The sequence below is a fragment of the Mustela putorius genome, unplaced genomic scaffold, assembly GCF_011764305.1.
Source record: "Mustela putorius furo isolate JIRA1106 unplaced genomic scaffold, ASM1176430v1.1 tig00003923_pilon_pilon_pilon, whole genome shotgun sequence".
Taxonomy (NCBI): domain Eukaryota; kingdom Metazoa; phylum Chordata; class Mammalia; order Carnivora; family Mustelidae; genus Mustela; species Mustela putorius.
Window position 1 is genome coordinate 6,535,073 of NW_025422068.1, and position 20,627 is coordinate 6,555,699.

Sequence of the window (20,627 nt, forward strand, 5' to 3'; positions counted from 1 at the left end):
GAAACTGAAAGCAGTTTCATATTAAAAATCATTTTCTAAAAAACACATAGCTTCTATGAAATAATACTGCAGTGAATTAACTACTTCTTTATGGGATAAACCAAGAAGTGTGTTAATGAACAAAGATAAATGGATACTATATAGGGTTCTGATAAACCCTATCACTAATCCATACTTAAAGGTTTGCTTTTCTTTTTTCATTAGAAAAGCCTTTGGGAAAACGAAGCACAACTTAGCAGTGGTTCTCAAGGAGGCCCCAGGAAGAGAGTATCTATCCAAGGGATGGTGAGGCATATTCATCTCAAACTTGAAATTTCTTTGATGTCTGCCTTTACAGGTTTAAACAGTATAAAAATTTCTCTTCTACCATATAATACACACATTTATCTTTTTACATATACACACACATACACATACATATATATTTATCTTAATGGTATTATTTTCTCACCACCAATTAAACAATGGAAAACAGTGAGAATGTCTGCTATGACTTTGTGGTTTCTTTTTTTTTTTTTTTTTTAATTTTTAAAAATTTATCCATGGGGTTCGTGTATGTAGATATCTAGTCATGTGACTCTCTTTTAGGAATGTTTTAATAATTAAGGACTCAGAAGTACCTGAATAAAGATCCAGCTTTTTGTAAAGAATTTCTCCCTTTTTTATTTTTTTTTCCATTTGTTCTTTAAATTTAAATTCATCAATTAATGAAGACTGTTATTACTAGTTTCAGAGGTAGAGGTCAGTGATTCATTGGTCTTATATAACACCCATTGCTCATTACATCACGTGCCCTCCTTAATGGGTATCACCCAGTGACCCTATCCCCCCATCTTCCTCCCCTCCAGCAACTCTGTTTCCTATGATTAAGAGTCTCTTATGGTTTGTCTCCCTCTCTGGTTTTGTCTTGTTTTATTTTTCCCTTCTTTTCCCTATGATACTCTGTTTTGTTTCTTAAATTCCACATGTCAGTGAGATCATATGATAATTGTCCTTCTCTGACTGACTTATTTCACTTAGCCTAATACCTTCTAGTTCCATCCACATCATTGCAAATGGCCAGATTTCATTTTTGATAGCTGAGTAAAATTCATGTGTGTCTGTGAGTGTGTGTGTGTATACTATATCTTCTTTATCTAGTTATACTCTGTGGTTTCAGGTAGCTCAGATACCTACCTCTTTCTCAAAACCTAGGTTAAGAATTATAGATTGAGAGTATTCTGGCACATTAATAGTTCCATTTATCACTTGTCATCTTTTTTCATTTCATTTTTTCATTGTCTTTTTTTTTTTTTTTTTTCATTTCTAGCCACTTTTACTATTTCTATGCTTTGGTACTCAGAATTACTACCAAAGTTTTGTGCTTTGGTTAATTCCTCATTTACTCCATCACACTACATCTCAAGGCATGCCCCCTTCTTGCTGATTTCAAAACCATGAAACTTGTTTGGCACAAAAAATTTCCTTTTTATGTGCAGCTTTCTCCAATCTGCTACAATGTGCCTACACCATATACCTGTTTTTGCCCTGTCTGGGGTCAAGAAAGAGAAAAAAAACAAGCACACAGCATTCCCTCATGATAATCTTAACCCAATACAATCACTTGTAGCAGTTACATTTGCTTATTGTGTCAGAATTAAATGTGTTAATTTCTTATGGAAATACCACAAACAGAAATCACAGAAATCTCAACTATATACAGAGCTTCCAGATTTTCACCAATGTAACTAGTGCTCAGATAAAAACACAAAACAAAATATTACTAGCATGTAGCAACTGTATTTTATTTTTCTAACTGACTCTCCTACTTCTACTCAGTCTTTGGGTTTTGTTGTCAGTTGTTTACATAGAACGCTAAATATCAGGCACTAAATACATTCATTCAACAACTGTATGTTGAGGACCTACTACGTGCCAGTTGCCATTCTATGCCCTGGGGATAAACCAGTGAACAAAATAAAAAAAAAACCTGGCCCTCACTGAGCTTACATTCTTGTTAAGGGAAAATGACAATGAACAAGACAAATTAAATCAAATATATAATATGTTAGATGGTGATATGTACTCAGGAAAAGTACTAAAGTACTAAAAAGCAAGAGAGGAGTTAGAAAATGTGAGAGAGGGAAAATTTTTAGAAAGGACCAAAGAAAACCATATTGAAAGGTGACATCTGGGTCAAAACCTGAAAGAATGATGGAGCTAGAGAACGATGGGAATAGCAAATCGAAGAACGATCTAGATACAAAGACCAACAAATACAATACATTCTTCTCTGAGGGAGAAGAATGCCTGGTGTATTTGAGAAACAGCAGGGGATTCAGAGCTTTGTGGGGCCTCATGGGTCATGTGTAAGGAAGCTGGCTTTTCCTTTGAGTGAGAGCAGAAGCCACTGATGAATTCAGAAAGTGAGCTATGACCTATTTCATCACTATCGCTGGCTTTTTTACTAGGCAGAGATGAGAGGGGAAAAAGGTAGTGGAAGGAGGGAGAACAGTCAGGAAACTGCTGTAATAATAGTCCAGGGGAAAGCTGTGGTGGCTTGGACTAACATGGTTACGGCCATGCAGAGAGTAGTATGAGGTCAGATCCTCTGTCTCCTCTAGGCTGCTGAAGAAGAGATAAGAGAGACCATGACACTGAAATTAAGCAACTGAAGAGGTCCACAAAAACCTGGCAAGTACGACATCCTAGAAGCCAGAAGAAAAAAGTATTTTCATGAAGAGATGAATAAAAAGTCTTAAAAAAAAAGACTGATGAGAATCTTTGGATTCAGCAACAACAGAGCAGAAAACCTGAATCGAGTGTGTTTAAGAGCAAAGGGGAGAAGAAATATTTGAGACAAGTGTGCACAGACAACTTTTTTAAGGCATTTTAACATAAAGGATGGGAAAGAAATGAGCCACAGGCTGGAGAGGGAAGTAAGGACAGGACTTCTCCTTTTAATGGGAGAACATAGAACAGCTAGAGGAATGACGGGAAAAAGGATATAGAAGAAAGAGGGAGAAGTGTCAGAGCCATGAGGAAAAGACTAGCATATAAATGGGTGATGCTCTCTTCTGCCGGCTTCTATTCTCCCATCGAAGAAGGAAGCAAGATGCTAGAAGCACCAGAGGTTTGAGAAAGGAGAACATATCTCAGCTGTTGTCTAGGAGTCTGGGACGGAGATGGACCAGGGAAATAGGATTACTGGGTAGCACTAAGGACTCACCAAGTTTAGAGATCATAAATACAAGGTGAGACCTATAGCATGGTTACTTTTTTTATTCTTTAACTACATTTAGAAGTATGGGTACAAGGAAAGTGCTGAATATATACAAGACTATGATTACCATGACTGATGATGGGATTTAGACTGGGTAAGGAAAGTAAGACATCAGGAGGACAAGGGAGAGTGGAAAAATGCTTTATTTAGAAGACTGAAGGTCCCAACAGGCCCAGGAAATTAGCGGAGTAACAGAAATTGTGATACAAAAAGATAAGAGGTGGTAGACAGAAAGGAAACTGCAACTGAGACAATGGAGGGATGGCACTTTGGATAAAAACAAGGTCTGGAAATGAGTAGCAAGGTGGGGCAGAGGGCAAAAATTCAATGAAGAGGAATTCCGGGTCTGAAGACACCAAAGTACTGGAAGAATTATCCCCAGGAAAATTGAATAGTCAAATCACCACGAATTAGAACCCAAGCAGTACTGGTGTGAATGCCAGTGAACTAAGACCACAATCTGACAGGAGACAATTCTTCATCACTCTGACATTTCTGCACATAAGTGAGCACAGGTACAATGACTGCCATCATTGCAGACTTTCTCTGCAAGCAAGCTTATATAAATAAGTAAACAGCCCTGAAAAATAGAGAGTATCTCTCTTCAAAGCAAATGGCAGGTTTATCTATACCCATGGAAGATACACTCTTCCTCTAGGACATGAGCAGACATGATTTGTGTCCAATATAAAAGACTGTAGTTCTTCTCCTATAACTCAATTCACTGTGGGTACAGGTATCTCCTGGTCCTCTTCAAGTCACACCCTTTGGTGACTGTGGGAATTGGGACCTGGGGAACCAGTGAAGTAAGCAAATGCTGTTACCGTGTCTGCTGCTTGTGCTATTCAGAATAAGTCCTTTGATTCCGACCCAGAAGTCTCCTGTCTTCTGCCAGCATCCATGACATAACACTGTGGTAGTTAATGTACAAGTAACTTGCAAGAAAGGTAAATCTCAGACCTTTGAAAGTTTTTGATAAAATCCCCAATGAATATGAGGTGGGGATGAGAGATTACTGAAACAGGGTGGGTAGAAGGTGTATAAGTTTAAACACAAGAAATAAAGTTTGGAGGCATTTTTGAAGAGAGAATGGTCTGGAAAAAGCAACAAGAAGTGAAGAAAACACCTCATGGGCTCAGCACTACAAAGAAAGCAGGATAACCGCTACTACTTGAGACAGTTACAGATAGTGTCAGTAGGGAAGCCCAATTCAATTTAAAGCAAAAAAGTGAAGGCAAAATAAATAAAGAGGCTGAATATAAAGAGGAATTTGATTATGACTGACCCTGAGTTCCAGGGACATAATGGTAGATTTTCAGGAGGCAGGGAGGGGTGGGTTTGGGGATCAGATCTGGACACACATGGTAAGAGATCCACCAATCTGAGACTTCTTGCGTGACTTACATGAACAGGAAGAAAGGGCATGATGAAATTTGCTGTGATTAGTCTTAATCAGATTAAAATTGCCAATGTGGGGGCGCCTGGGTGGCTCAGTGGGTTAAGCCGCTGCCTTCGGCTCAGGTCATGATCCCAGGGTCCTGGGATCGAGCCCCGCGTCGGGCTCTCTGCTCAGCAGGGAGCCTGCTTCCTCCTCTCTCTCTGCCTGCCTCTCTGCCTGCTTGTGATCTCTGTCAAATAAATAAATAAAATCTTAAAAAAAAAAAATAAAATAAAATAAAATAAAATTGCCAATGTGTTTCAGCATCCCTAGACCTTGTTTTACTCATCCAATCTCTACTACGGAACAAATTCTTTCTTACCAAACAGAACATCGTTTTAGAAAGTTAAGAACATACAAGTTTTAAAATATATAAATGCCACAACTGTTATTAAGAGAGTGTTAACTTACTTGAATTAGATCTAAAATGCCAAGTTCACTTTCTGAAGAATCCACACAGAAGACAAAATATAATGTTGCATAATGTCTATAAATCAGTTTGTTATCAGATCCTCCAATTAACCTAAACGACAAAACAAAAATTGGAATGTTATAGGAATAAAATAAAACACATTTTCATTAGCTCAAACTGGCAATTTGTTTAAAACCTTTTATAAGATGCCTGAACATAGCGTGTAAAGCTGTAACATTCAAGTGAACTTAGAGACTTAAGTGAATTAACATGGCTGTTTTCTTCAGAGATAACAAAAGAAGCTGGTGCTTAATATTAGTTCATCCGTTCATTAAACCATCCACTGAGTACCTACCATCTGCCAGCTACTGACAGTGGATAAAGGAACAGTAACAAATAAATAAGAAAAAATGGTCAGAGTAGAAGGCACTACATGGTGATTCCAAACAGGATGATTCTGTACTGTCGGATCTGCCACCTAAGATGAAATCTTAGGAGTGACATTTAGACTGAGAGCTAATGATAAGGGATTAGCCATGAAAAAATTTAGAGAAAAGCATTTCAGGCAAAGGTGATAGCTAATAAAAAGGCCAGGTCATCAAGAAAAAAATATATATGTTCAAGGAAGAGAAAGAGGGTGCACGGAAAAGAAAAGATTAGTAAACAAACAGAAGTAGGCAGGAACCAGGTCACAGGGCATTTTAAAATGCTTATTAGATTTAACTCTGTAAGTCACAGTAAGTTATACAGCTTACAGCTGACTATTAACTGGGGAGGAAAAAAAATAATATTACTTAAGTTTTAGAGAAATTTACCTTCAAAATCTCCTCCAAAAATACATTTTATTTTGAAATATAAATGCAAAAAACTTAGGTAAGAAATATTCAATTCTTTCATCAAACATTTTTATTTACACTGACTGGAATGTCAGCATTTTAAAAATAGTAATTTAGGACTCATTCCAAACACCTTATGTTTTTCTAGTTTAGCTATTTCATAGTTACATTTACAGTAATTAGTTTACCTTCTCAAAAGACCTTTAAACCTAATATAAAATAAAATGAAGGCCAAATGTAATCAAAGCTAAGGGAAGACTCAAACAAGACACAGGAAAATAGCACCTATTTCTTAACTCTGTAAAACTAACACTGAAGGGGCACCTGGGTGGCTCAGGTCATGATCCCAGGGTCCTGAGATTGAGACCCACATCGGGCTCTCTCCTTGGAGGGGAGCCTCCTTTCTCCTCTCTCTCTCTACCTGCCTCTCTGCCTACTTGTGGTCTCCCTCTGTCGAATAAATAAATAAAATCTTAAAAAAAAAAAAACTAACACTGAATTCACAAGGCCAAAGAAACAACTTCTGTAAGTACCCACTTCTTTCATGGCTTCTTATAGCAAAAGTGGAAGTGATTTTTGACAAGAATTAAGAATGACTACTATGCTAGACAAATTTCTAGAAAAGATATTCGATTAAAAATATGTATGTGCAATTTAAAGAATCTCTGAGATGATTTTTATAGACTATGATGGCAACTGTTCCTGAGAAGACACAAAAAGAACACTCACAGCAGGATTATAGTTCATCCTGAATCAGCAATTTAGTGATTATCTTAAACTTTTGTTTAGCTCTACCATAAAAGAAGAGCAAACTATTGAGAACTGTAAGTTTCAAAATGACAACCCATGCCATTAAAAGAAAGCAAAGACTTAATACATAGCACAAGTACATACTTTACCTTTTAAAATGTTATTTTATCTTCAAACTAGAGTGCAACACTGATAAATACTGATTCAAATTCTTGTATGGAAGGCAACATACTATATAAAACCACAGAATTTTAAAACCCGCCCTTACTTTAAATATCTCATATTACGGGGGGGAAACCGAGGTACAAGAAGTGACCTGATCAAGAAAACCAGATTTGTTAGTCACAAAACTAGGCCTGAATCAGCTGTATAGCCTCATCTCTGATGTAATGTTTGCCTCCGACATTTTGTAAGCCTGGAAAAGAAGGATCACAGACTTGAGCCCTGATTTCTAGATCGCACAGTGCCCTGCCTGGGAAGAGCCAGGTTCTTTCATGCCCATCACCTTCGGTGCCCTGTGCTGGGTGACAAGTCCCTGCAAGAGAATAAAATGCTGAGATGAAGAAAAGTGGTAATGGCAGAGACCACTCAACTCCTGCAGAAGTGTGGCAGACATAAAGCACAATTAAAATACAAAAAACACAAAGCAGGTACACCTGTCTCAACGATTAAACTGGGAGGTCTGGAGGCAATAGCAAAATTTATAAATTTTAAGTGTGTATGTGTAGATTGAACCACAGCACGATCTAACCCTTTAAGAAATGCAAGTAAACTTTCTAAGTGATAAACAGTGATGTATGGTCAAGTAAGAATGGATTTTCTATTATCCAACCTACTTTTCAAAATAAATATCATACACATTAAAATATAGAAAAGTATAGGTCTCTCTAATATATAATTTTTCATAATGGGGCTCAGCTAAAGTTTAGTTCTTGACTTGTCAATGAAGAAATATCTTATTAAGAAATTGATTATAGGAGCACTTGAGTGGCTCAGTGGGTTAAAGCCTCTGCCTTCGGCTCAGGTCATGATCCCGGGGTGCTGGGATGGAGCCCTGCATCAGGCTCTCTGCTCGGCAGGGAGCCTGCTTCCTCCTCTCTCTCTGCCTGCCTCTCTGCCTACTTGTGAGCTCTGTCTGTCAAATAAATAAATAAAATCTTTAAAAAAAAATAAGAAATTGATTATATTAACATGAGCAGGAACATTTATAAAACTGCTTTCATGGAACCCACTAATTTAAAAGTATTTATTTATAATAGCTGGCAAGCTAATTATAACTGATTTTTATTTATTCATTTTAAAAATAGTAAACTCTTTAGCTGAATTCTACCTATATGCAGATATACCTATATATAGATATATATACATGCACACAGGTATTTATTTGAAAAGCAGATTTCAGTCTGCTTATAATAAAAGAATTTGTAAGTTGTTATGAACAGGTCTATTCACTCCAAGGAATACCCTCTAGTCATTAAAAAGAATGACGTAGCTCTAAATGTGTTTATATGCAAAACTTCTAAAAATATTAAGTGAAAATGAGCAACATGCAAAGCAGCATACTTAGTGTGATCCTGTAAATAAAATTTTTTTAAGGTTGTATCTTTATATGTTGGTCAATGAAAAATTAATTTTCTAGAAGGATACACAAGAAAGTGAGAAAGATTAAAGTTAGGAAAGGGAGACTTGGTTTATGATTAATTTTACATGTCTCTGTAACGTTTGAATTTTTGCCACATGAATATAGTACATTTAACATTTACTGTAACATGTACTGTAACATTTTTAAGGAAAAAAAAGGACTACATATCTTTAAAAAATTCTTTAAGTTAGACTTATAGCTAACAAGGTGATAATTAATCTCTTTATCCAATTAATCAAAATTAGGAAATTTTTACCGTAACCAATAACTAAACAGTATATATTTTAATCATATAGTCAAAGATTAGAAATGTCCATGAAATGCTTTACTTACAATCCTCCTTCTAGGAAATTACAAACATTTTCATCTCTCTTAGATACCAAATGGAATGTCTCCCTGATGATTTGCTGTTGTGTATCTTCACTCTGAGAAAGAATAATTTATATATGTTAGGATTAAATTTCTAGGTTTAACAGCATTTTAAGAATTTTAAAAGTAGAAGGCAGTATTAACTATCAGGGAAATTAATCTATGAGGGAGGTCCTTGGAGAGCTAACATACTACATCTCACAGAAACAAAACCCAACACTTTTCAATATAAAAAAAAAGAGCAAAAACAAAACAAAACCAACATTTTAGTTTGCTACTAAAATAAAACTAACACTTCCCAATTTCAAAATCCAGGAAGAAAAATATTAGATGAATTAAAGACTACTAGTAAAAGGGACACTAGATAGTAACAACTCAAAGGTGACTGTTTTATAAATGAGTAACCTGAAACAGAGAGGTAAAGTTATAAATAATTCATGTAGCTAATCTGTATTTTATTAGAAGGACTATATAGAAGTTTAGAGCTTCCAATTAAGTTTAAATGCAAACTGAGATAAGTCCATCCATATTAGTCATATAAGCATAGCGTAAAACCAAAAGTTTGCTCAGTAAGTATTAAATTCCCCAAGCAATTCACATGCTAGTAAAAAAGAGTCAGCTTCTCAAACACTTCAATAGGAAACTGGGCAAAATCACAAATAGGAATTTCACAGGAAAGGAAATATGATGGTCCATAAACAAATGAAAAGACATGGAAGGCCTGGGGTGGCTCAGTTAGTTAAGCCTCTGGGTCGGTTTTGGCTCAGGTTATGATCTCAGGGTCATGAGATAGAGCCCCACTTCAGGGTCCATACTGAGCCTGGAGCCTGCTTAAGATTCTTTCACTTCTGCTGTTCCTCCCAGCTTTAAAAAAAAAAAAAAAAAGATGTTATCCCTCACTGGCAATGAAATGAAATACAAATTAAAGTCACAATGAAATAACACCACATGCATCACATTAGCAAAGTGTAAGTCTTACAATACCACATTGTAGACAAAGATGTGGAGCCAAACTCATCCCACCAAGTGGGAGCGCAAATGGTATCATCACCTGAGAAAACACCTAAATATCTTCCAAAGTCCCAATACCAAATGCCATCAAACTGGGGGTTAGGGTTTCAACATATGAATGGGGGGGGGATAGGAAGACACCGCAGTCTATAGCAGGGGGAAAAAAGCAAGTCAACAAAATGACATGTAATCATTCAACAATATAAATTTCAAAAATATGTAAAAGTAATAAAAAAATATTTTTAAAAATATGTAAAAGTAAGTAGTATTTGATACACATATATGTAATAAAAATAAAACTGTGAAGAATATCAGGGGAATGATTAGCAAATTTCAAAGTACTGATTTCATAAGACTATATTCTCTAGTCACATTGCAAATTCCAAAACATATATATTAAATCAGAAGACAAGAATGACAAGACACTCTCGAGGTAAAAGAATCAATAATTAAAAGGACCGGTTTTTTAAAATTTCAAACAGGCATTCAAATTGTTAAGAAGTAAAACTATCTGGGGGCACCTGAGTGGCTCAGTGGGTTAAAGCCTCTGCCTTCGGCTCAGGTCATGGTCCCAGGGTGCTCGGATCGAACCCCGCATCGGGCTCTCTGTTTGGTGGGGAGCCTGCTTCCCTTCCTCTCTCTCTGCCTGCCTCTGCCTGCTTGTGATCTCTGTCTGTCAAATAAATAAAATCTTTAAAAAACAAAAACAAAAACAAAACCTTTAAAAAAAGAAGTAAAACTATCTGTATTCACAGATGGCATCTATGACACATTGATCATATATCCAAAAAAAGTCTAAAGAACCCAGAAAAAAACTGTTAAAGTTTATAAACAAACCAAAGTTCAAGATACAAAATCAACACTCAAAAATCTGCTGTACACTACCAATGAACAATCCAAAGGGTAACCTAGTCACAGATGTTGCAGAGATTTAATAGATAACAGGTTAATATGATGAACATATTAAGCATAATAAGTAATAATAATAAGTAAGTTTAAAAATCCAAGATGAAGTGGGGTGCCTCAGTGGCTCAGGGGATTAAAGCTTCTGCCTTTGGCTCAGGTCATGATCCCAGGGTCCCGGGATCAAGCCCCGCAGCAGGCTCTCTGCGTAGCAGTGAGCCCGCTTCCTCCTCCTCTCTCTCTCTTTGCCTGCCTCTCTGCCTACTTGTGATCTCTGTCTGTCAAATAAATAAATAAAATCGTTAAAAAAAAAAAAATCCAAGATGAAGTGGCAAATTCCTTAAAAAAAACAATAATAATAAAATGGTCCCAAGGAGAAAAGGAAAAACTTTAAAAATCCTATTATCATAAAGAGGATAAATAATAATTTTAAATCTCTCTATCAAAAATAAATCAAGCCCTGATGGCTTTAATACCAGGCATGACCAATGATTTAAGAAACAGATCATTCTAATCTTACACAACTCTTCCAAAGCACAAATAAAGAATTAACATCCTCAATTCATTTTATGAAGCTAACATTGACACAAAATCAAACAAGGAATGTATGAGAAATGAACACTGCAGACCAGTCTCACCAAAAAGCATACATACAAAAATTAATATTTAAAAAAATCAATACATCATGACCCAAATGGGTTTATTCTAGTAATGTCTGGTTGATTTATTATTTATAAACAGATTAATGTAATTCTCTACATTAACAGATTGAGGGAGAAAACATAGGTCACTTCAACAGATGTGGAAAAGGCATCTGATAAAACTGAACATCAATTCTTGAATTTTAAAAAAAGTTCTTGGCAAATTTAAAAAAAGAGAACTTCCTCTAATTAAGAGTATCCAAAAAATACCTTTTGCAAACATAAGCACAAACAAAATGTTTAAGCACTATCTTCCTTTAAGATCAGAAACAAGACAGGTTAACTGATAATGGTTTTCCTATTCAGTGCCATATCAGCCATCATCAGTATAAGAAAAACAAGAAAAAGAAATAAAAGATAAAAGAATTGTAAGAAATAAAACGGTCATTCACAGACCACAAGATTTTTCACATGGAAAATCTAATATAATTTACACAAAAGTGTTAAAATTAAAAGCTATAACAAGACAGAGCCAGCACACAAAACTGTTGCAATTCCAAACTTCTCCAACTGTCAGATGGAAGATATAATTTTAAAAAGATACCGAATATAATACCATCAAAAAACATGCAAGACTTCTGTGGAGAAAATACAAAATTTTACTGAAAAAATTATAGAAGAGCTCAGTAAATGGAAAAATGTAGTGATTATAGCCTGAACGACTCAACAGTATGAAGATTCTCAATCTTCCTAAAATGCTCCAAAGGATCAAGGTAATTCTAACCAAAATCCCAACAGAGAAAGAAAAACTTAATAACCTGAATCTGATTCCAAAACATATATATTAAATCAGAAGACAAGAATGACAAGACACTCTCGAGTAGACTGTAAGCCTGTTTGAGCAGGTAATAATTATGATAAAGCCACAGTAATTAAGATAACATGATACTGGTGTAGAAACAGGGAAACTGACTAATAGAACTGAACCATAAACACATCCACACAAATATAAGTTAATTAAATTTAAAACACTGAATAGGCACTATAGAACAATAGAGAAAGAAAGGACATTTCCATGAATGGTGCCGGAATAAAAATTGTTGTTTTCATTTTACTACAATGAACTTAGACCTCTGACATTATACTAAAAAATCACTCCCAGGTTAGTTAAAAATGAATGTCAATGCTCAAATTATAAAGCTTTAAAAGTATAATAAAAATCTTTGGGGCGCCTGGGTGGCTCAGTGGGTTAAGCCGCTGCCTTCGGTTCAGGTCATGATCTCGGGGTCCTGGGATCGAGTCCCGCATCGGGCTCTCTGCTCGGCAGGGAGCCTGCTTCCCTCTCTCTCTCTCTCTGCCTGCCTCTCCATCTACTTGTGATTTCTGTCAAATAAATAAATAAAATCTTTAAAAAAAAAAAAAAAAAAAAAAAAAAAAAAAAAAAAAAAAAAATCTTTATGACCTTGTAATAGTGCTAGACTCTTAAGACACAAAATAAAGCTAACCATAAAGAAAATGACAGGCAAATTTGATCATATCAAAAGCAAGCATTCCTAATGCTCAAAAGACTCCAGAAAAAGGAAGGGGAGCCACAATCACAAAGAATATAGTTGCGGTACATAAAAACTGGCAAAGGAATAATACCCAGCATATAAAAAAAAAACTCAGAAGACATCAGTAAGAAAAAGATAAAATCTCAAAATAGAAAGGACTTGGCAAAAGAGACCATAAGAAATCATCAAGAAAAGGAAATTGGAATGGTAAATAAACTATAAAAGATTTCAACTTCATACAGGAGAAAAAGAAAAATAAAAAAAGGAAAAAACCCTACTAGTTAAAAACTACAATAACAACATTAAGTACCCATACTATCAATGAAGATATATAAAGATGTCTAACAGTATCAAGTATTGGCAAGAATACAGAGCAACAAAGCACCCATACTATAAGAACTGAAATTGGTACAACCACTTCTGGAAACAGACCAGCATCACCTAGTAACATGAATATACCCAAGGACAAAGGCATTCATTCAACTCCTAGTTACACACTAAAGAAATGCAAAAAAATGTTTACAAGATTGCTTATAGCAGCACTAAAGTTCGTAACAACAACAAAAAATTACAATGTAAAATGTCCATCAATGCAAAATGTATAAATAAACTGTTATATTCTTGCATGGAATATCACACAGCAATGAAAAGAATGACTATAACTATATAATACACCAGTAACAATCTAAGAAATGTTGAATTTTTCTTAAATCAAGTCACAGAAGAATATAAATACTATGACTTTACTTTTTAAAAGTTCAAAAATATGTAAAATTAAACAGTGAACTGCTTGAAGACAAAAACGTAGTAAAACAAAAATGAAAATGGTTTTTAAAAATTCAACATGATGGTTATCTCTTAAATACAAAGAGGAAAGGATACAAGATGAGAGATGCAGAAAGACTTCAAGGGTACTGTTAATTTTTGTTTGAAAAGGGATAGTGAACATGCAGCAATTAAAGTATTAGTTCCCCTATCTTGCAAATATTCAATATATACACTTATTTTTCATCTATTCAATATTTCATAAAAATATGCAAAAGAGTGAGGGAAGAAGAAAAAAGCACTGTATAATAAAGAAAGAAAGAGCACTGTATAAGAAGGCTGCCCTCTTCCTTTCTTAGGTTTACTTGATCATCTATCTCTACCACCTCCTTCCAGTCTTCATTTAGAGCTAAACAATGTCCCTTGGATGACCTTACTTCCTCTTGTGGCTTCCACCATGCTATCTTCCTAATCTTTCATTCTCCTATATCCCTAGTACTTAACAGAATTCTATCTTCTTTTCTGAACTGGTGACAGATATTTTCAGCTTACAGATATCTCCAGTTATAATCCATAAAGTCATATAAAAACTTACATGTGAAAGACTAAAAACATCACATTTCTTCTCAAACCTGTTTTTCTAAAAAAAAAATAAAAAAATAAAAACTATTTCAAAAGTAAAACCTGTTTTTCTTTCTTTTTTAAATTCAAGTACAATTGACATATGTTACATTAGTTTGAGGTGTACAAAAAGTGATATGGCAATTCTATACATTGCTCAACACTCAACACAGTAATTATAGTCACCATCTGTCACCTTCAACATCACTACAATGTCACTGACCACATTCTGCAGGCTGTACTTTCATCTCTGTGACATATTTACTCTAACTAGAAGTTCGTACCTCTTAACAAAACCCATTTTTATTACTGTGTTTCTAATCTCATCTAACAGCATTACCATTCATCCTATCTCTTAAGCCAAAAATCTTGATGATTTCTTTCCTTTCACTTTCCATGTCTATTGGGTCACCAAGTCCTGTTAATTCAACTGCAGAAACAACAGTAAACCTGGATTCAGATACTATCTCAACTCAGATTCTTATTATTACCCAGAATACTGTAAGAACCACCTAACATTAACTCTGCCACCTGTCTCTCCACTCCAAACCATCTCACCCATGGGACCAGAATTCCTTCCTAAGTAACAGTATTTGTTACTTCCTTTCTTAGTTCCCTGGATTCCATCTGACCTAACATCCAAACTCCCTCCAGGCCATAAACAAAACCTTCCAAAGCCGATTCCTGACCTACCTATGAGTTTTCATCATCTATCTCTTCTCTTCTACATAATCCACTTCAACTGCACTGAACTTCTCACCATGCGCTTCCTTCCTATTCTCCTACTCTCTCACCCCATTCTCTAGCAACAGCCTTTTAAGCCTCAGATCAAACATGATGGTTTGTCAAGTGTTTTTGTACTTTCCCAGGAAAAAATTATTTCCTTCTTCCTCAGTGCTTCCATGATACTGTTTTTAATCCTAACATATACTTTTAACAGTGTGCTCAAATTTCCTTTGTAGATATCTGAGTTCTATCAGACTCCAACCCCCTCTAAATCTTTAAATGTGAAATGCTCAACACAATGGCTGGCATAGAGTCATCAATGTAAGTACACTGAATAAATGAACTTCAAATGTAGAAGAAGGGATCCACATTCATTCATATTTTCAAACATCAGGATTACATGACACACACCAAAAAAGGGAGGCAGTAAAGTAAAGACAGTATGGTGTAGTAGTTAAAGGTATGAGCTCTGTTCTAATTAAGACAATAGGTTAAATGTACAAAAATATCTTTTTTTGTGGCCTTCTCAAACCCAGCTAAAACAGTATCAACCCCTCCCCCTTTTTTTAAGGGCATAAACCATAAGGATGAGGAAAATGAGAAAGAAGACAGGGTAACAAAATTTAGTAAGTGGCTAGAATGAGTGGTCAAGTATCAAGTGAATCTCAGAAAACCTCAAAATCGGTGACAGGGAAACCCAAGAACTAACCCAATCTGCATCACAAAATGGCCAAATGCTCAAGAATTGGTACTTGTAGGTACTTCTGGAAAAGAGGAATGTAAAATAAGGAGGACTGTTTCTGAGGTAGAGTTTAGCCACTAAATTCCCTCTGCCATCCCCAAGAAAAGTCTCTAAACTTATTTCAAGGAGTAGATAAAATTTGGGGTCTTTTGGAGGGCAAGGGGTACCAAAAATGACATCCTAATCCCTGGAACCTATGAATATATCTCCTTACATGACAAAGAGGACTCTACAGGGGTGATTAAAGTAATGACCTCGAGTTCGAAAGATTATCCCAGATTATCTCATAGACCCTAATTAATCATGTGGCTCCTTAAAATCAGGCAGTCTTTCCTGGGCCGTGGTCAGAGGAAGATGTGACCAGAGAATAATCAAAAGAGATGCCATTCAGTTGGTTAGATGATGGAGGAAGAGGGCCAAGAGCCAAAGAATGCAGGCAGCCTCTGGGAGCTGGAAAAGGCACGGAAATGGATTCTCTCCTAGAGCCTTCAGAAAGGGATGCAGCTTTAATAATATGTATATTTGAGCCCAGTAAATCCCTTATCAGACTTGTAACTCACAGAGCTGTATGATAACAAGTTTGTACTGTTTTAAGCCACTGAGCTTTTGGTCATTTGTCAGAGCAGCAATAAAAAGCAAATACAGACAGTGTACTAAAAACAGAGTATCTAGGAAAAAGTACCCATACCTGTTGCTAGTCCTTTTTTCAATCAGTTCCCAGAATGCCTAAACCAGGTCTTCTTCACCCTCTAGGCAGGAACCTGGCACAAACTTCTCCAGGAACTCTACTTAGATCTAAAGATAATGACGTTGGGAGTTCCCACAATGGCAGAATCTGTTATCTGTTCACCAGAATGTAGTTCCTTTACTTCCCAGACACACAATTCAACAATATTTTTCATTTTTTCCTTGAATTAATGCAGACCAACACAAACAGGCTCTGGCCAATGGAATGTGGTTAGTAGTTGCAACGGAATGCTTCAGCTGACACAACTGGAAGACAACTGGGTTTATCTCTTCCCAATTCTGCATTCTGTGACATCATGGTGAGAGCCTGACAACTGGCCATCATGGGAGTACTGACACCACATAGCAAAGGCTACAAATTATAGCTTTTTCCTCCCAGATGAGCTGGTTAAAAATATAAAAATGCTGCCTGATCTCCCATGTTAACTAGATGCAGAAGTGCCTTTGACCTCACCCTCAAGAAAAAACAAATGCACACAAAGAAGTTTCTAGCTCATCAGAATCACCAATATTGGACTTCATGTGAAAAATAAACTTTTATTGTGTCACGCCACTAAGATTTGGGGGATTGTTAACAGCAATTGCCATTTTCACACCAGCTAAACTGCCTAGTCTGATAATCTCAAGTACAGCTCACATGGGCAATCCCCGATCATGGATTCAGAGCTTCTAATTAGCTTTAAGAATCCTAACCTTAGACAGAAGCAGTCAATCAAGGATTACTGGACATCTGAAGACAGCTCTCACATAAAGACAAAATATGGATGAAAATAACTTAGAGAAAACAAACCAAGTATGGCACAGAAAATTTTTTTAATATTTATCATTAGTATCAGAGAAGTAATAAAGAAATTGCAACTATAAAATAAGAACAGCATACTATAAGATAACAATATCCAGATATTTTAAAGGGAGCTCATGGAAATTAAAAATTTAAACAGAATTTTTTTTTAACTCAGGGAAACACTGGAAAATAAAGTTGAGAAGTCAACCACAAAATAGTCAAAGGGCAAAATGACAGAAAACAGAAGAGGAGGAATAAGAAAAATAGAACAGTCAAGAGGAATGCTGAATAAAAAGAGATTCAAAAGGAGAACAGAGGAAATGGAGGAATTTTTAAAGCAGAGAGAAAAAGAATGTCCAGAAAAAAAGAGCTCATCAAGTACTCAGAACTGATAAAACAGCCTCAGAGCAAAGGGTCTATGAAACTTTAGAAATCTCGGAAAAACAAGAGTCTACATACTTTCTTGACAGTAAAAACAGACCATACACAAAGAAAAAATAATCAAAATTGCCTCAAGCTTTTTGATAGCAATACTGGAAACTAAAAGACAATAGAGCAATGCCATCAAAATTCTGAGGGTAAATTATTTCCAACCTAGAATTCTATAGACAAGATAATGTGAAGTTACAATAAGACTCTTCACAGACAAGCAAGGTCTCAAATAATTTATCTCCTTACGGCCTTTCTTAAGAAGTTACTGAAGAAGTGTTCTCCAGGATAAGGTAACAAACCACACAATCAAGCAATAGGAGGTCCAACATAAAAACAGGCTAAAGATATTCCAAAGATAACAGAGATATTTGCCATCCAACAGGTCTAGACTGGGCCTAGTCAAAAGATTCCAGAAGAGATTTCTTCAGGAACATGATACTGAGAAAGAAGCATATGATTGTGAATGACAAAGATGTCAGTTAGTGGTAAGTAAATAAAAAACTAGATCAAAGAAAAAGGCGATTGTTTATTTCCAAGGAAAATGAACTGTCAGGAGAGGAAAAAACTAAGCACAATTTATAACATGGTTCAGGTGAGAAAAGCATTTACACAGGAAATTAATGAAAACACCAGATACTGCTCTAACCAGTATTATGAAATAACAGTGAGAAGACTGGGAAGGATGCAGATGTTGGGTGGGACACAGTAAGGAGCTAAAGAAGCATTGTCAATAGCAGAAGTAAACAAATCATGCCTGCAACTGAAAAAATAAGGCAGCAAAACAAACACATTTAGAGACATGTGAATACTGAATAATCAGCTAAAAGTATCTACCTGTGGGAAGGGAGAAATGAAAGAATGTTATTTTTCATAATAAGCCTTACAGAAGAACTATTAGATCCTTTAACCTAAGTGTCTGTAAAACTTTGTTAAACAAAGTAAAAATAAAGAAGGAAGGGAGGAGAGTATAAAATCTGCAACCAGACTATATGGGTCTATTCCTGGACATGCTCTTTATTAACTGTGTGACTTTGAACAAGTTTACTTAACCTCTCTGTGACTGAATATCGGAACATTTATAGTATGAATAATATAACAATATTTACCTCGCACAGTTGTTGCGAGGATTAAGTTAAAATTCATAAATCTCTGGGGCGCATGGGTGGCTCAGTGGGTTAAGCCTCTGCCTTCAGCTCAGGTCATGATCTCAGGGTCCTGGGATAAAGCCCCATAAGGCGCTCTCTGCTCAGTGGGGAGCCTGCTTCCCTCTCTCTCTCTGCCTACTTCTGATATCTCTCTCTGTCAAATAAATAAATAAAATCTAAAAAAAAAAAAAACATAAAGCTCTTAAAAACAATACCTGGCACATAATAAACACGGATTAACAATGACTTACTTAAAACATCTGTCTCTGAGACTGTCTATAAAAGAAGCTCTAAAATTCTAATGAGAGGTGTAAAATCTTGTAAGGAGTTTTCTTTTAAGAAAAATTATCCTTTCTGCACTGTTATTGTTTATAAACAAATTACAGATTATATAAGCTAAACCATAACTATGTTTTATTATTTTATCAGTGAAAATAATTTCTCATATAAACTTCTAAGACTGCCTCTCATAAGCACCCACCTTTCTTAAAATGTCAGCAATACTCATCTAAGAAAATCAGTATCAGGAAGAATGCCTTAAGATTTTAATCAAACATCCAAAGTTTCAGATTAAACAAATCAAATCTCTGCTGACATATGACAATTTCCCTTTCTTTATTAATCAATTTAATTTAATAGCTTTCGTAAAGAAGCCTAGAGCTTGCTTCAGGCAGATCAGATTTCCTAATACTATAGCTTCATCACAGAAGTCAACAGATAAATTTCAGCTGGTCACTACTCCTAGATTACATCAGTCTAAAGACAATTAGAGTTATATAAAGGCAACAACATTTGTTGTTTTAGTTACTTCTCTTAAAAATAAATAAACACTTCTTTTAATGCATTAGTGAAAATTCATTTTAAAGACTCAGCAACCCACTAACAAAACTTTTCTCTCTTCCTATGCTCATTTCCTGTTCTTATACGTATGTCATAAAGGCAACTTTAAAACCAAAACATCCTCTAGTCAAATAGTAAATACGTCATAATCCTCGTCCCTCCTCCCATACACACTCAGAGAATTTTTTTCTTAAAATGCATTCAGACTCTGCTAGCTGCTAGAATATCAAGGATTACCAAGATGAAAGAAAAAGAGATCTTTTTCTCTGAGAGTTTAAAACAAAAAATAAAATGAATATAACCATTTCAAACTTTTATTCAGTGTTCTGTGTCTTGCCTTTTTTAATATTCCCAAAGAGAAATAGATGTCATTGTAATAAAAGTTAGAAAGCAATTCCTGACGTAAGCATGATACAAATAGCATACTACAAGAGGTGAAGCGGAAAAATGATTTTCAGCAGCAAGAACATCATCTTCGAAGAAGAGACAGATGTCTAGAAAGAGACTTATAGGATAAGTAGAATTTAGAAATTCAATGAAGAGAGAATATGAAGTTGCATGGCATTCAAAGCTGAAAAAAAACCAAAACAGGCAAAACCATGGGATCAGGAGAGCAAGGTGTATATATGAGAAACAAAGTTCACTTTTCATTAAAAGCAAGAGAGGTATGAAGGTTAAGCCTCAGAAAAACCTAACATTTCAAAATAATGAAAAAGAAAAGGAAAGGAAAGAAAATTCAGTGAGTGTGGGTTTTTTGCCAGCAGGAAGTCTGCACAAAGCCTTGGTGCTATGTAAGTAGGCCTCACTTAAGCACGAGTACATAATGGACAAGCAATGAGAATGCGGCTACCTTAAATCCCAAACATGGAGGGAAAAGTATTAGTACTTGCCCAGATCCTTCATTAAATTTCTTTAGAGAAAAACCCTCTGGTATCTTCCCTTACAATGTACAAAAATGTATTAAAGCTGCTTAGCCCAGGGACGCCTGGGTGGCTCAGTTGGTTAAGC

The 20,627-nt window shown here is 35.6% G+C and overlaps 1 protein-coding gene across 4 annotated transcripts in view; it reads right to left on the minus strand.

The window, feature by feature from the left end:
- AP3S1 (adaptor related protein complex 3 subunit sigma 1) overlaps nucleotides 1-20,627 on the minus strand; it is a 79,739-nt gene that overhangs the window by 44,319 nt on the left and 14,793 nt on the right. For all 4 annotated transcript variants that reach the window (XM_004759069.3, XM_004759068.3, XM_045069356.1 and 1 more), the window contains exons 2-3: nucleotides 8,674-8,765; nucleotides 5,112-5,223 (exon numbers count right to left, since the gene is read on the minus strand). In XM_004759069.3, coding sequence (XP_004759126.1) covers nucleotides 5,112-5,223; nucleotides 8,674-8,765 — 204 coding nt within the window. The remainder of the gene's footprint in view (nucleotides 1-5,111; nucleotides 5,224-8,673; nucleotides 8,766-20,627) is intronic.